The sequence below is a fragment of the Mirounga leonina genome, unplaced genomic scaffold (genome assembly GCF_011800145.1).
Source record: "Mirounga leonina isolate KUSES-001 unplaced genomic scaffold, KU_Mleo_1.0 Mir_418, whole genome shotgun sequence".
NCBI classification, from domain to species: domain Eukaryota; kingdom Metazoa; phylum Chordata; class Mammalia; order Carnivora; family Phocidae; genus Mirounga; species Mirounga leonina.
Genome location: NW_023270739.1, coordinates 25464622 through 25482384, shown reverse-complemented (window position 1 = coordinate 25482384; position 17763 = coordinate 25464622). Strand labels below are relative to the sequence as shown.

Sequence of the window (17763 nt, the reverse complement as noted above, 5' to 3'; positions counted from 1 at the left end):
TTATACACATGATGTTTTAAAACTGATTTAGTATCCTAGTAACTGAAAATACCAGCTTTCTAGACCAATCAGAAAAAGAATCAGCTTTGGGCTTTATCAGCTTAGCACTGATTATAGATAATGTAAGTTATAATACACAAATGTCAAAAAACAGGAGTAAAAGAAATATCTGAGAACTTGAAAAGATGTGCCATTTTTGTCTAGAACACAATGTCTGCTCTCTTCAGAAAATGGGGTTTAGAGAAGATTTACAATTACACTTTTATACAATGGTAACTTTGAATGTATTTGTACATTTATTTTTTTCAAAATGATGACATTAGCAAAAATCTTACATAGCCTGTATTGAATTTACATATTCAAATGAGGCTTTACCAATAATAGAGGATTAACACAGAGCTAGATAGAACTTGAAGTTTGACTTTATGTCAAAGGATCTAACACCCTATGGAGCTACAGAAGATGGATACTTTTTTTATTTGATTCCTTCTAAAAATTAAACAAGAAAAGCTTTACTAAATTGTTGACATATATATATATATGTTATATATATATTTACTCCAAATTTTATGTTTAGGGAAATAAGAATATCTGCAATAGTCCAGTTAACATCAACAGAAAGCTTCAAAAAAGAATTCTGAAAATGGCAGGCAAAATATTTTTTTATTGTAGGCAATTATTTAAACTGCATATTTGGCTTTATGTATTATAAATCATGTGGGAAAAAGATCCACATTGCAGTTAAGTTTCCAGTATCCAGCTTTCATTTTTTTTTCTTGAGCAATGATATTAATGGGATTTTGCCAGGTTATAAAAACGAGGGCTTTCTTGGAAATTATTTATAATTTCCAAGCTGGATGGCAGAGCGCACATAGACACATCGGAAGGTAGATGGCTGGATCTCCCAGTACTGGACTGGATTGCTGAAAAGGCTCACACCTGAATAAGAGGCCTTTTTGGTGTTGTATCCAGGTGGGCAGAAGTCGTTAGACCCAACTGCAGAGATATTGTTGTTATGAAGGTAGACAACCTACAAAATGAAATAATGGAGAATGATTATTTTCCTCTAAATAGACTAAGCCATTCATGTAAATACTTTATTCTTTTCCCTTTATTCTTTATCCTTGACCCTTTCTCTTACACTCTTCACCCAACCATCAACAAATGCTGCTAGCTCAATCTTCAAAATGTACGTGTAATCCAGTCCTTCTCCCCATACTGACTCCTACAACATTGTCCAAAACTGCCATTATCTCCTTCTGGAGGATTGAAGTCATCATTCCTACTTCCTCTTTTGCTCTAAAATCACTCTTCCTTCCTTCCTTCCTTCCTTCGTTCCTTCCTTCCTTCCTTCCTCCCTCCCTCCCTTCCTCCCTCCCTTCCTTCCCTCTTCCTTCTCTTTTTCTTTCTTCCTTCCTTCCCTCCTTCCTTCTTTCTTTTCTTTCTTCTTTCTTTTTTCTTTCTTTCTTTGTCTTCCTTTCTTCTTCTTTTTTCTTTCTTCTTTCTTTCTCTTTCTCCTTTCTTTCTTTCTTTCTTTCTTTCTTTCTTTCTTTCTTTCTTTCTTTCTTTCTTTCTTTCTTTCTTTCTTTCTTTCTTTCTTCTTTTCTCTTTCTTTCTTCATAGAGCAATTATTTTAAAAAGTAAGCCAAGTTATATATTCTTTGCCTCAACACTCCAGGGGCTTCCTGTCTCATGCAGAATGAAGTCCAAAGTTCTCAGATTGGCTCACAAACCTAACAGGATCTGATATCCTTCTGCTCTGACCTTATCTCCCCTTACTATTCAATCTAACCACTCTGGCCTACTTGCTTTTCCTCTATTACAAAAATCACAATCCTTCCTTAGGTTGGCACACATTGTTTCTTCCATGTGAACTGATCTTCTCCAAGATGTCTATGGGGCTTACTCCCTCATGTAATTCATGTAACATTTTCTTACCAAAGACGTCTTCCCTGACTATCCAATGCTGCTATTCTCTGCCCCAATTCATTTCTTTAAATCTTCATAGTAATTGTCACTATATAGCTTATTATGTATTTATTTGTCTGTTTTTCTCCTCTAGAATAAAAGCTCCATGAGGAAAGAAACTTGTTCTGTTTTGTTTATATCTTTAGTGTCTACTAGAACAGAGTAGGTGTTCAATAATATATGTTGAATGAATACAAGAATAGATTCATGTTATTTCATAAATTGTGTCTACATGGAATATTATGTTTTCAGGGCAAAGATAAAATGATGTATCTTTTAATGAAATTATACAAAATGAGGAAGTAATATATAGTGAAGAAAAAGTGTACAGGCAGTATTAGAATCAAAATTATCACAAACCCTAAGAAACACTGAGCATTTGGAAATGAATAGACCTAGAAAGTTTTAATAACAATGTACTGTGTGTTACAAATTCTACTTATGAATATACGTCTACTGTTCAATAGAATTTTTCTGAAATGTATTTTATGATTACATTTAAGATAATGGTAACTTGTTAATAGATTTTTCTCAGGGAAATTAAATATCAGAGTTATGAAAAGGACTTTAGAAATGGGTTTTTACTTCTATTATGTACATGTGAATTCTGAAGAGCAAGAAGTGACTTATACAACCAAAGTTAAAATATAATAAGAAGGCAACAATTTCTAAAGTACATTATAAAACCTATGAGGTTCTCCCTCATAATAATTAACTTAAAATATTGTTCCATTTACCAGAACACTCACACTTACATGCAGGTGAAAGGGGCCTTGTTTAAGAAAGGGTTTGGAAGGAGAACAATAGATATCACATAAAAACAGAAATGAGGAATATTAAAGACAAACAATACCTGCAAGTACTTTTTTTTTTATAATTCGCAAACTGAAAATTTCTTTTCATTTGCCATTCTCTAATTCCTAGCAATGATTAGCAAGAAAGGGGAGATATGTTTGGTTAGAGTTTATGACTAATACTGAAGGCGAGAGAAAACAATATCAAGACATAAAGCAAGTATTAGTCTGTGTAAAAAAGAAAACTATATTCCCAATTCATTAGGAAGTATTTTCTAATATTAAAGCAAGACAAAAATCATCACACACACACACAACCTACAATCAAATATTTCTTTTTTTTTTTTTAAGATTTTATTTGTTTATTTGAGAGAGAGAGAGAGAGACAGAGATATAGAGAGACAGAGCACAAGCAGGGAGGAGAGGGAGAAGCAGGCTCCCCACAGAGCAGGGAGCCTGATGCATGACTTGATCCCAGGACCCTGGGATCATGACCTGAGCCGAAAGCAGACATTAACTGACTGAGCCACCCAGGCACCCTCAAATATTTCATATAAACATAGACAAAGAACTTCAATAAAATATTAGGAAACTGTATCTCCTAACATAAAAAAAGACTATACACCATGGCCAAGACCAAGCATGATTTATCTCTGGGATGTAAAACCCATTTAACTGGAAATTAATTAACTTAATATACTATATTAAAGAAATAAAAGACAAAACCACATGATAATCTCAACAGACACACAAAAAGCATTTGAATACACATTCATGATAAAAATTTTCAGTAAGCTTAAGAATAGAAGAGAACTTTCTCAACTTGATAAAGAGCATCTACAAAAGACCTGTAGTTAACATCATGCTGAAAGGTAAAAGACTGAATGTCCACCTCTCTCTTAAAATAGTAAACAAGGCAAAGATGTCTAATTTCATCACTTCTATTCAGTATTGCACTGGAGATTCTAGCCAGTGCAATGAAGCAAGAAAAATAAATGAAATAATTCAGACAAGAAAGTAATAATTAAAACTGACTTCATTCACAAATGACATGATCCCAAATATGGAATATCCAAAGAAGTGCACAAAAACTTCTGCAACTAAAAACGATTTCAGCACAGTATACCAGGATAGAAGATTGATATACAAAAATCAATTGTGTTTGCATATACTAGCAAAAAAAATTCAAAAATGAAATCAAGGTTAATAATTCATTCACAGCAGCATCAAAAAGAGTAAAGAAAATAAGGATACATTTAATAAAAGAATTGTAAGATGTGTACACTAAAAATGAAAAAAAATTGCTGTGAGAAATTAAATAATATGAAATGGCGATATTCCATGCTTATGAATTGGAACACTCAATATTATTAAGATGACAGTACTCCCCTAATTGATCTATAGATTCACCACAATCCTTATTAGAGCCCTAGCAGGCTATTTTTGCAAAAATGAACAAGCTGATTCTAAAATTTATATGAAAATGCAAAGAAATAAGAATAGCCAAAACAATTTTGAAAAATAAGAGCAAAGCTGGGGGGCCTGGGTGGCTCAGTCAGTTAAGCATCTGCCTTTGGCTCAGGTGATAATCTTGGGGTCCTGGGATCAAGTCCCGCATCAGGTTCCCTGCTCACAGCAGAGTCTGCTTCCCCCACCCATGCTCTCTCACTCACTCACTCACTCACTGTCTTTCTCTCAAATAAATAAATAAATAATCTAAAAAAAAAAAGATTAAAAAAAATAAGAACAAAGTTGAAAGACCTTCACTCCCATCTTTAAAACACAATCAAAAGCAACAGGAATCAAAAAGTGTAGTGCTAGCAAACAAAATGTGGTATATCCGTACAATGGAATGGTATTCACTGATAAAAATGAATGAACTACAGATACATGCTATGACTCATGCTATGATACATAAGATCATTACAATAAGTGATTCCATTTATATGAAATGTCCAGGAAAGGCAAATCCATGGAGGTGGAAAGTAGATGAATGATTTCCTGTGGCAGAAGATGAGATTGAAAATTGACTAGAAAAAGTAAGAGGTGAGAAGTGCTAGAACTGGATTGTGGTGGGGGTGCCTGGGTGGCTCAGTCAGTTAAGGGTCTGTCTTTGGCTCAGGTTAACGATCTCAGGGCTGGGATTAACTCCCACTTTAGGCTCCCTGCTCAGTGGGGAGCCTGCTTCTCCCTCTGCCCACTCCCTGCTCATGCTCACACTCTCTCTCAAATAAATAAAATCTTTAAAAAAAAAACAACTGGATTGTAGTGATAGTTGAAGAACTATATAATTTTGCTAAAAATAACTGAATTATATACTTACAAAAAAGACAGTAAAGTAGGTGAAATCCCTAAGAGCCTATAAGAAGGGAGGTGAAATGGATGCATGGATAGCCAATTAGAGATGAAAAACCAAGAGTGAGGCCCTTGTGTGAATGCCCATGAGATTTGTTAATATTAAACAAAGATTTCAAAATAGCATGTTTTATAATTTTTTCTCTGTGATCCACCATAAGAAACACAATACATGTATTTAGCATATGTAAATCTGTGCATTTAAACAAAGTTTTTATGAAATACTTACCATTACATTGATATTTTATTTTCCATTCATTCTAACCTATCCTAGCCTAGCCTAGCCTATACCATAAATGTTCTTAATTAACTCATTAAACTTATTTTATTAACTCAGTAATACATCCAGACTGACATTTGAAAAACAGCAATCAAGAAGGTAAAACTGATTATTCTAGGATATAAAAATGAAAACAAAACAACTGCCCCCCCCAAAAAAAATGCCCACCACCAACAGAAACCTTATGTAAATCATGATATATCCATTTCATTTGGAGTTTTTGTCACAACTCAATAAAAAAAAGAAGAGAGATTAGTAACATATTGACATAACTGACAGCAGAGTAAGGGATAAACCTATCTTGAACCCCAAGTGAAGAAGTGGAAACATTACCAAAATAGCAACTTTATAAAAAGGATTTATTTATAATAGAACATCAATGTCAAAGTATAATTTTTTTTAAAGATTTATTTATTTATTAGAGAGAGATAGCACAAGCACAGTGGGGAGGGGCAGAGGGAGAAGGAGAGAGAATCTTAGGCAGACTCCACGCTGAGCACAGATCCCAATGTGGGGCTCCATCTCACAACCCTGAGATCATGACCTGAGCTGAGACCAAGAGTCTGATACTCGACCGACTGTGCCACCCAGGCTCTCCAACATATAATTTCTGAATCATCATGATTGAACTAAGAACCTATGTAAATTTCTGAAAGAAACAATTTAAATATAACCTTTAAAGAAACCAAAAAATTAGATAAAATAAGCAAATACATAAAATCTGTGAATAACCACATTATTAACTTTTTTAAATATAAACTTTGAATAACATATTTGTTCTATTTCCTCAAAGTAACAATGGAAGTCTTACTCTATTATACATGAAAATATTGTTACTATTTAAACTAATGAGCATGCCTTACATTTATAGATTACAGACTAGAAAGCTCTGTTACCACAGTGGACCACTGGACCATATCTTCTTGTCCTTATGAATGTACTATAACCCCATAATCTATAAAGAGTTAACTCAGGTACATTGCTAGCTTAACATTCCCTTTTGACCTACCTGACATCTGTTGAATTAAAAGTTACAATTGCTATTTTATTCCATATCTATACTTAACAGATTATATCATCTTTTTCAACCAGTATGTTTGTTAGAGTGATCAATGACTTCAAACCACCTTGCCTGCTTCATTAAAAATATTATATTCTGGAAGTCAGCACTATAATAAATTTAAGGTAATAGTCCTATTTAAAAAAATATCATTTAAACCTATATTTTTCAGGATGCCTGGGTGGCTCAGTTGTTAAGCATCTGCCTTCAGCTCAGGTCGTGATCCCAGGATCCTGGAATCGAGTCCTGCATCAGGCTCCCTGCTCAGCGGGAAGTCTGCTTCTCCCTCTCCCATTCCCCCGCTTGTGCTCTCTCTCTCTGACAAATAAACAATAAATGAATCTTTTTAAAAAAATAAACCTATGTTTTTCATGAAACCAGAATGAATATTAAAAAAATCTTTCTGCAAAAAGATTTGTAAGCAAAGCTTCCCTTCCTGTCTCCTAACATCCCGGTAGGGAGTGTTCACTCCCTAGATACTCCTCACACTAGTCAGTGGTATTGCATTACCTGGATGTACTTATGCTCCGCCAGCCCACCAGGTACTCTGATAAGCTTATTGTTGTCCAAGTGAAGCTCCCTCAGATGAGGAGTGTTGGCTAGCGTGCCATTGTCAATAGCAGAGATGCTGTTAAAACTCAGTCCCAACCTGCAAAGGAAAGCAGAAATGAATGCGTGCACTGCTCAAGGCTGCCCTCCTCACAGGCATTTGTGTGATTTATCCAGTCAACGGAGAAGGACTTTCTTCGTTTTTGCACTTACTGCTCCCTTTGCCTAGAATGCTTTTTCCAACCTTTCTGCACTTGGATAAAGCCCATTTGTTCTTAAGTTCCCAGCTTAGAGTCACTCTCTTTGAAATTCCTCTGACAGGCATCCCCTAATAAATGTTCCTGTTGTCACCCTCTTAAAAAACTCAAGGGACTATGTACCTGTGTGTCTCTCCTAGAGAAAAGTGACTGTTTTGTGGCATACCCACTATTAACACAGAGCTTGTTACGATCAATGAATAGCTGTTGAATTGATTTCTCTGTATAATGAATATAATGAATTCACGCCAGAGGAAACTAAAAGGAATACTATTATCATCTTGGTCACTTTGGAAATCAAATAATCATATATTTATTATATAAATGTATTCATTGGAAATAAAAGGCAGAAGGATCTAATGAATCAATAAACGTCCCTGCCAGGAAGGTTAACAGAATTAGCATCTTCCTTTCGTTTGAGTTTATCACTGACCATCTGTTACTATCTGAATTTGCCTGGTGCCAACATTCCCAGCTTCTGGCCTTGATCTCTAACCTAAGTGTCTCTTTCTTGGCCCCTTTGACATTTCTTATACAATGCCACTCAAAGGTTTGGGTTGCATTTTTTAAATTAAATGCATGAAAGGTCAAACTTCTGCAGCTGTGAGGTCTCTTCCTAGTAAATGGGATTCAAAAGTCAGAAGTCGACTTGGAGATAAGGTTAATGTATTTGGCATTCTGGCGATGTATGACTCTCCGTCAAAACCAGGGTGCTGCCAATCCCAAAGAGCAGAGAGAGGATCCCAGGGATGAGACAACAAGGTCATGAAAGAGAGCCAGAATTCTAGCTCCAAGAGAAAGAGGAGGAGTCTACTGGGCTACTTCAAATGTAATGGAATAGGCTTAGGAACTTTCTATAGGATGGTTTTTGCCTGCCTTCAGGTAGTTCTCATCTTTGAGCCATTTTGGGATTTAGATTTCGGTTTATGTAACCAAAGTCTTTCCATTTTAATCATGGCTTTGTATTTCAAATAACTGAGATCACGGTATATTGATTTTAGGCTATTAATAAAACTGTTAGTTTATCTTAGCTATGGATTATTAACCTGGCACCTTGGCTGAGAACATTTTGTTTTCCCCTCAGTCTTAGACATTTATCTCTTTTTTTTCTGGTCTTTTCTTTTCTATTATAGAAACATGTCTCCTATTCCTTATAACACTTCAAATCCCATATCCAATTTTGGGCTAATTCAGTTTTAGAATGTGATATTCCTAATAATTGATTCAAAGAAACTTCACTTTTCTGATGATTTATTTATATATTCAATCAATAAATGTTTTTGAGGACCTAGTACATTCGTGATATTATCCTAGGCTTATGAAGGCAGAGGACACACAGCTCAAAAACCATGATTCTTTCCTCAAAGTATAAAATCCACCTAGTAAGAGAGATGATCATAGATATATACATGTGTAACAGAAGGGAAGTTTGCCTGAAAACCATCTCATATTTTTGGAGAGAGGCATATACTATTTTCTTCCCACTTTTTCCTAATAACTAATTGGAATATTTGCCCTGCAACAATGTTCCAAGATCATTTTTTTTCTTCTTTTCATGGTTTTGATGTTCAACACGAAAATACCTCTCATGTTCCAACATCAGTGAAGAGTAAACCACGTGAGGATGTGATGGTTTCATAGACAGGTTTTTCTGGACTTGATTCCAAAAGGAAATTTGTTTGATAAATTCAAGAATCAGAAAAGTTTGCTTGGCCACTTGGGTCAGTCTGTTCCAATTTAATGAATGGAATTTTTAAAAAAACTCTCCATACCACTTTCAGTACAAAATGAATTTTTCTTCTAAAAAGGCACAAATATTATTAATGATTTATCATATTTGGAATTAAATTATTGTTCACCTCTACTCTTATTACTACAACTACTAGCTGTCCTAAAGACAGTTCTATGCAATATGCAATGTAACTTATCTTCCTATGTTGTTCTGCAGCTAGAGGGACAAAATCACAAAGAAAGGTCAGGGATGCATAGTGCTATTTTGAAATATATTTGCTGTATTAGAGACTATAATTCAAATATCTTTAGATAAGTGATTTCGTATCATTTGAGCCACCAGGGTAAGATGCTATAGCTAGAGTCGTATGGACACGCTTACCTTCAGCCCTCACTGTCCACCGGCTCATGGGAAATCTCCACAGAAATGAGAAAAGCTGTGTTATACGTCATCTGGTCTTAGCTCATTCTCAAGGATAAATGATATATTTTATATTTATTTATCTACCATAAAATTTATTAAGATAAAAGTGGAGTGAATCAATTTGGCATAACAGCGTGCTCCTTTGTAAGAACATTCAGTAATACCGTTCAAGAGCCGAGTGTTTCTCGAAGATAAAGCCAATAGTTTGCAAGCATTCCCCTCTTTTTATTACTTAACCAGATTGTTAATGTAGAAAGATTAAAGTTAGGCTAGAAAGCAGGAAAGGAATGAATGATTATCTACCAGGAAAAAAAAGTTAATCTTCTGTTAAAAAATAAATAAATAAGTTCTTTTGTTAGACTACACTAAATGTCCAGAGACATTTTAAACTCTTCAAAGAACAGAAGTGAGAGAATCTCATCATAATTATTCCAATACTATAGGGTGGGATGCCCAATATGTCCATGTCTTGGTAACTTCCATTTTAAAGCATTTTCAAATTCTGAACACTGTGTTATAATTTACTTAACGTTCTGTTAAATGCTACTAAATTAGAACATATTGAATGAACATACTGATTTAATCGGATACCTTGTACAGAAGATATGTCTTAATCTAAAAACAATATGGTAGATAATTTTCATGGTTATGGTAAGTACACTATTTCATTGTATTTTAAAGAAATAATTGGGCCTGCTGAGGTTTGAGGTTGTTAGGACCAACAACAAAAACAGTCAGCAACCACCCACTGTGTTTCTAATTCGGAGCTTGCAGGCACTTTTACTGGTAAAAGGTCATGAAAGAATATTATTACTTAGCCAAATTATTCAGTCCTTTCAGGCTAGATGCATCAACTTTGGTGATTTTGTTGCTTTCAAGATGTAATTCAGTAAGGGAAGGAGGAAGACCTGGAATAGAGAAAAAAAAAAGAACGTTAAATTAGCAGAGAAATGTAATTACAGGATGTACACAGACTTAACGAGCACCTAGGCCACCAATTTGCTGAAAGACATAGTTTCAAAGGATTTGCTTTTTATCTTTTCCATCAGTTTTGCTTTTTATCTTTTTCTTTATCCCTTTCATAATAATAGATGCTTCTGGAAGTAGGACAAGCACTTTTTATTCTCCTAGATGGATTTTAACAGAAACATGGCCTGTGTTTATCACATAGTAGATTTTTGTCCTAGTAATTGTTAGGATACGATTGTAGAACTGAAGTCAAACCCTGAATCTCATTAATTTCCTACACCATTGTTACTAAACTAATACTGTTACTGATAAAAGACCACAACCATAAAATGAAATAAGCATTTGAACTATAATAAAGACATTATGTATAAGGTAAACCTATATACAAATTTAACGAGGTATTTCAGTAATGAGTCTCATTAGTAACTAACACTTGATAAACTCGTGGGCCTTGGTCTTATTCAGCTTTTCTACGTTAAAAAACAAACAAACAAATGAAACAAAACTCAAACGCCTCCACAACATGGACGTGTAGAAAGAGCTAGAGCTTACTTGGACCTTTTAAATCAAGACTGTTTCTTTACACAAGAGGAATGCAGAGGCCTAGAATGAAGTGATCAGCCACATGTAGACCACCTGGGGAAATAATTTTAGATCCAAAGTATCTGTGAAACCTCTGGATAGTACTTCTCGAAGGGCTATGATTTCTAAAAATGTAATAATATTAATATAAAAGTTTAAGTATTTTATTTTCATTTCCTCCTGCCATCTGAGGATATATGATGTTTTTATACAGCTTTTTAAAGAGCATATTGTTCCACTTACAAGAATAGCCACAACTACAAAGAAAAGAGCAAATTGGTTACATGTCGAACTAACATCTGCTTAGCAGAGAGTGTTGGTTATTTGTCCATAAGGAACAAAGGTGGAAAACTGCAGGTTATGTTTGGTATGAAAATGTTCATGGCACACCACTGAATTCTGTCAATACTGTCTCTTTCATGTAAAAGTTTAGTCCACATTTGATTTGAACGTATTATTTGTTTCTCAATGGCACTATGTTTTGTGCGGGAGATGCTAAGCTATTCACTGAAAGTCTGTCATATAGCAAACACTGACACTGACACTTTGTCTAACTTAACTCATTTAATTTTTTTAGTTTGCAAATTATCTTTTGTGAACCTCCCTTTCATAGACGAAGAAACACAGACTCAAAGTTCCAAACTTTAGAGGTTATCTAGCTGCCAAGTAGGGAATGTAATATGCTCCCAGATGGTCAAAGGGAGTTAAAATAGCATGCTCTCAACTGAAGGAACTGAAATTGAGACAATATAGGAAAAGCAAGAGGGACTTCACCCCTGTAGAGCCACTGGTCTGAGGCAAAGGTTAAATGTTTCCATACGCTTAGAGGCAAATACCTCCTTCTGGGAAAGCGAACAAACGAGATAATAGTCGTTAGGAGTAATGGGTGTCTGGGCAAGATTAGAAGTAACCATTTAAAGCCTGCTTGCACAAATATTTCTATTTTCCAGGAGGCCTAAAAGAATGTCAACCATGGAGAAGGGCATTCTGTGATTGTCTTGTGTCCACTGAGAAGTAATGAACACAAGTTAATGACGGTGGGATTGAAGAATGCTTCCCTACTTCTAGTCCCTGACCCTCTGGAAAATTGCCTCTTCCATTCCTTGCACAATAGCCCTTCAGAGAGCAACGTTCCTCTTTGCTGTCAGCTCCCTTGTAGGCAATCTATCTCTAATAAACTCCACCGGCTTTCTTTCTCTTGAGTTCAGTGTTCATTTCTATGACCTGGAGGCCCAAGAACCTGGTCTTGGGGTCCGGTGACAAAATCACAACTGAGTCGTTCTTATGACTAAATACCAGGAGACCACAGTCACTCTTGGAATAAGGGATTTCAACCACTCAAATCTCCTTAGAGTAAATAAATGTGAATTTTTAAAATACTCCTCCCATATGTAATTAGCAAGTGAATATATAACAAAGCAAATTGAATATACATCTTTTCTTTCCTATCACCATGTAAAGATGTTTTTAAAAATGTAGTGTCTCTAGAACAACAATTATCGTCACATCCATAATCTTACCCAGGTTCTAAGTGTCTTCCCTTCTGCGGTATCAGTTTGCCAAAAGGAAAATATAGTCAAGAGAAAGACTGAGGGTGGAAGAAAACTTTGCAATAGGATAGAGAGAGGCAAATTTATCAAGAATACCATTAACTTTTGCCACTGTAGCATTTAGCTAAGAAACTGGACTCTAGTTACTTTTTTTTTTTTCTTTTCCCTTTCCATTTTTAAGGTAAATATATTGAAAGCTTACTTTGGGCCAGATACTATGTATGCACATTACCCATCTTATTTGTGTCTATTAATCCTCACAAATACCTTAGAAGATAGATGTCATTAAGACCTCCATTTCGGGCGCCTGGGTGGCTCAGTTTGTTAAGCGACTGCCTTCGGCTCAGGTCATGATCCTGGAGTCCCGGGATCGAGTCCCGCATCAGGCTCCCTGCTCGGCAGGGAGTCTGCTTCTCCCTCTGACCCTCCTCCCTCTCATGCTCTCTGTCTCTCAATCTCTCTCTCTCTCTCACAAATAAATAAAATCTTAAAAAATTAAAAAAAAAAAAAAAAAGACCTCCATTTCATAGAGAGCAAAACTGAGATTTTGGAGATGTGCAATAATTAGCCTAAAGTCACAGAACAACTAAGTGGCTGAGTCAGACCTTTCACCCACATGGTCCACGTGAAGAATTCATAACTCTCCACTTCACTCCACTGCCTTGTGTTTCCATGATTGACGGTAGATAGTGTGTGGCCACTAAGACTCCCGGAGGATGGTGACGTTCAGGCATATGGGTCAAGCCTAGGAAAGGCAGACTCACCTATTTTATTGGCATAAATGTGCATAGGAGGGAGGACTTAAGTTGGCAGCAGGGTACGCTGGTCACGCACATGAACTCGCATCAGCATGGCACAGCCCCAGCTTGGCCACCTCCTAGCCCCAGGGCCTTGGGCACAATGTACTTCGTGTCTTTAAGCTTCGTTTTCCTCGTTTATTAAACAGGTATGACAATATTACCATAGAGGAATGGTTTGAGATTCATAGAGCAGAATCCATAAAAAGCATTGGGCACAATACCTGGTATTAATAAGTGCTTAACAAAACTTGATTACTCTAATTTTTATAGTAAGTGTTTAATACATCAAAGTAAGCTAGAGACGGTGAGAAAAGAGCACCTACAGTAGGGAGGAGACATAAGGAATACAGGTCACTAAGTGATGAAATGTGTTCCCAAGGCATATTTTGGAGGATGCATTAAGAAGGAGGGGCACCTGGGTGGTTCAGTCGTTAAAAGCATCTGCCTTCGGCTCAGGTCATGATCCCAGGGTTCTGGGATCGAGCCCGGCATCGGGCTCCCTGCTCCATGGGAAGCCTACTTCTCCCTCTCCCACTACCCCTGCTTGTGTTCCCTCTCTTGCTGTGTCTCTCTCTGTCAAATAAATAAATAAAATCTTTAAAAAAAAAAAAAAAAAGGAGAGCAAAATCAAAGATTATGTTCAACACAAGTCATCTGGCAGCATGAAGTAGTGGAAAAGACCTGGACTTTAAATTCCAGCTTTTTTACTTCACCTCCTACAGCTCTATAGGTTTGGGCAAGATGTATGTGTATACGTAATATATAAAAATGGAATTAAATATAATTTAAATTTTAAAATATTATTAAAATATAAAATATATTAAAAATATAAATGTATACATATATACATCTGCCCTGGGGATAAAACAAAAACAAAAAAAAAACCCCACTTGTTACAGTGCAACAAGTTGGAGAACCAACATGAAGGTGCTTTATAAAACTGTAGATCAATCTCTATCTATCTGTCTATTTATCTATCTATCATCTATCATCTATCTATCAATCTTATCTATACCAGCAGTTGCTATTATGGGCATAAAACATCTTCTGTAGCAAAAAGACTGTGGAGAGGGCAAGGGGTGGTAAGAAACCATTCTATGGAATGTATCTTTTTGGGAGCTGAAGTTCCTGTGAAAGCACAGTGAAGGGTAATTGTTTTCTGTGGGCAAGAACCTACATTTTGTACACAGTCCAAGAACAAGATATCTAAGCTGAGAAAGGGCCAAATAGAGGGGAAAATTTGAGAATATAGAAGGGCTTTTGTGAGACTAAAACCCTGGGGCAGGGAAAATGTGAGAATTAGAGGAATTGCTTTTTTGGGGATTTGATTTCTTTTCCGATTCACAAAGACTGGCTTCTGTGCCTCTCCCAGGTAACCCTTAGCCCAAGGCTGTGTGAGCCCTGCTCTTTACCTGCCTGGCTTTGCTCCGGGCAATAAGCTCCTTGAAGGCAGGGAGTATACCCTATTCACTGTCCTGTCTCCAGGGTTTGGCACTTCGCCTAAGCAAAATGAGTGTCAAAATATTTTTAAGAAATAATAAATGGTAATATTAATCCATTACTTATTTGCATACCAGATACTTCTTTAATTAGTTATTTAATTTTAAGACAAACTAGTGAGTTGTATATCAGTGTTATTGCCATTTTACAAATAAAGAAATTGAGGTATAAATATTGAATAACTTGTCCAAGGCCTTAGAGCCAATTAGTGACAAACTGAACTCAAGCATACCGACCAAAATCCATACTCTTTACAACATACGACCGCCACTATCATACAAGAGCATGGCCACTGTGGATGCTCTTATTCAGATAATAATGCCTGAGATGTCCTATGATGGAAAGGAATTCACTAAAAGATTGGAGACTCGAAGTAAAAATTGGCTCAATTTCAAAGTACTTCATGTATCTTTTTTTAATGTCACTAAGGCATTCTATTTTTTAAATAACTGTACTTTTTCCTTCGTGCTATCACAATTCTTTTCTTTTAATCCCAATTCTTTAATATGAAATCATTGTGTGTTAAGTTGTATCTTAGAAGAGACTTTATAGGTAGAAGGGTCTAGCCATCTCTACCATGGGCCTGGATGGCTCAGGGGTTATCCAGGCTCAACAGAAATACTTCCGAGGGTAAACAATTTACCAGAAATAACGTTGGCTACTTCAGTCACCATTTAAATTTCCAAAACAATTTTTTTTAAATGTTAAAGTTTTAAGATTTAGGTGTTCAAACTGCTTTGGAGAGTTTTCTATCACCTTGAGGGATGGTGGTTATATTGGTGTCAGCAATGCGGATATAGGAGAGCTTCTTCATTCCCTGGAAGGCTCCATTTTCAATTCCTGAGCTCTTCAGTGGGTTGGTGCCCAGTTCTACAAATGCAATAAGTGCAAAGCTTTAGCGGACAATATTAGGTATTGCAAATCAGAGTAGTGTCTGTTTCAACAAGGATTCTAAGAGACATTTGGGTCGATAACAATCTGACTGAGAAACAAAAGAGAAATTAAAGGACACACTCTTCAAAGGGATAGCAAACTGAGGTAAAATTTTCTCTTTTTAAAACAAACAACAAACAAATGCTATAAGAAAACACAAAGATTTATGGAAAAAGCAATAGTGGCAGAAACAATAACAAGAAGATTATTTAAAGTGCATACATAGGTTTGCACAGAAATCAACATAAAACAAGTGTTAATAAGTCACACTTATTATGGGGCTTTTACTTTCCTGAGATGAATTAAAATGTTAAATAATTTGAAATTAGCATCTTGTAAGCCAATTATAAAATCACCATTTTTTACCACACAAAACCTTAGAATACATTGTTTAAAGCAAATGATTTATAGATGTTCAGAATAGAAACAATTCCCATGATGGAGTATCCCCACATAGCTCTAATTAATCACTACTTAATTCCATCCCACATCTTGGGCATGCAGTAGGGTGACTTTGGCCCTAGAGTTTTCTCCACATTCTCAGATCCTCGAGGACGAGAAATAAAAACATTATAAGGCACGATTCAAAATCTCATTTCTGCCAATCTTGCTACTGTTAACTCCTATAGGCTAAAGACATGTAATCTCTAGCTAATTTACCTTCCTGCGGCTATCGCTTACTTGGGATCTTCTAAGGTGGACCTTCAATTCTGGCCTTAGAGTTATAAGAATATCTGTACCTACGACGATCATCTGGTTCAGTCCGTTGAACACAGATTTTCGCACTTTGGTGATCACATTCTCATGGGCACGCAGCTCCTGAAGAGTTTTGGGCATTTTTTCTGGCAATTCCTTCAGATGATTCTTGGACAGATAAAGTCGTTCCAATTTCAACAGAGGTGTGAATGCTGCAGGGCTGATTTTGCTAATTTTGTTGTTGACAAGAATCAACGTCTGTAGATAGTGAACAAAAACAACACCTTAATTCCAAAACACACATTCTCTCTCTCTCTCTCTCTCTATATATATATATAGCAAGAAATCAGAAAAAAATCAAATATTATATATATTGCAAGAAACCAGAAAAAATTAGGCAAATATGGTTCTTTCACTTAAGAAGTGTATGAGGATCTGAACATCAGAAACATCAGGAATAAAGGTGATGAACTATAGATTATAGATTATAATATAAATACATAGATAGACACGTAATTTTTAAACAGTAAATACTCCTAAAGATTGGAATTACCAGCGACCCGAAGTACTTGAAAAGAATCCAGTGCCATGGGCATCCATCCCTCAGCCTAAAATCCATCCTCATTGACTGCTGCCATGGATTCCACTACAAAATGGTGGCACCAATTTCTACTACCATCGGCAATGCAAGAGAGTAAAATTTTCTTGCTTTCTTGCAGCCTTATAAATTGAGATATATTTTTTTCAAAAAGTTTGTCAAATTAGTACAACATGTTGCAGCTCATTGTAATTTCTTTGCATCTCTTTGTCACTTGAAAGGTTAAATTAATTTCCTTTCATTCTGCTACTATTTACTGTTATTTTTTGGAGAGAAAGGGCTACCTGATCACAATACTTCTCATTTTATTAAATTTTAATATATTTTAATAGTTGGTTTACAGAAAATAAAGATGTAGTTAAAATGAAATGCAGAGCCTTAAATACATTTTTCTTCTGTTTTTGTCCTTTTTACATACAAAGGTTTTATGTAGCTAAATATGCTAATATTTTTAGTAATTCTTAAATTTTTGTTTCTGCATTCTTCTAATATAGAAAATTACTTCTCATTCATTACTGGTATACATATAGCTATTGCTAAACTTATTTTTGGACACCTCATTCTCTTCCAATGATATGTATGTCTGTAGAACCACACTTATTATTATTCTAAGCCTTCTTATCAATTAATCCTAAGGAATTCAGGATCATTTGTTCAAGGTCTAAGAAACCTTTTTTTCAATTGTAGTGCACTTATGTGCATATATGAAAAGGCATA

General features: G+C 35.6%; 1 protein-coding gene across 2 annotated transcripts in view; it reads right to left on the bottom strand.

Moving 5' to 3' along the window:
• Window positions 1–273: 273 nt before the first annotated feature.
• DCN (decorin) overlaps window positions 274–17763 on the bottom strand; it is a 43409-nt gene continuing 25919 nt past the window's right edge. For both annotated transcript variants that reach the window (XM_034987853.1, XM_034987852.1), the window contains exons 4-8: window positions 16493–16706; window positions 15576–15689; window positions 10233–10326; window positions 6968–7106; window positions 274–1030 (exon numbers count right to left, since the gene is read on the bottom strand). In XM_034987853.1, the coding sequence (XP_034843744.1) occupies window positions 836–1030; window positions 6968–7106; window positions 10233–10326; window positions 15576–15689; window positions 16493–16706 (756 nt within the window). In that variant the 3' untranslated portion in view covers window positions 274–835. The remainder of the gene's footprint in view (window positions 1031–6967; window positions 7107–10232; window positions 10327–15575; window positions 15690–16492; window positions 16707–17763) is intronic.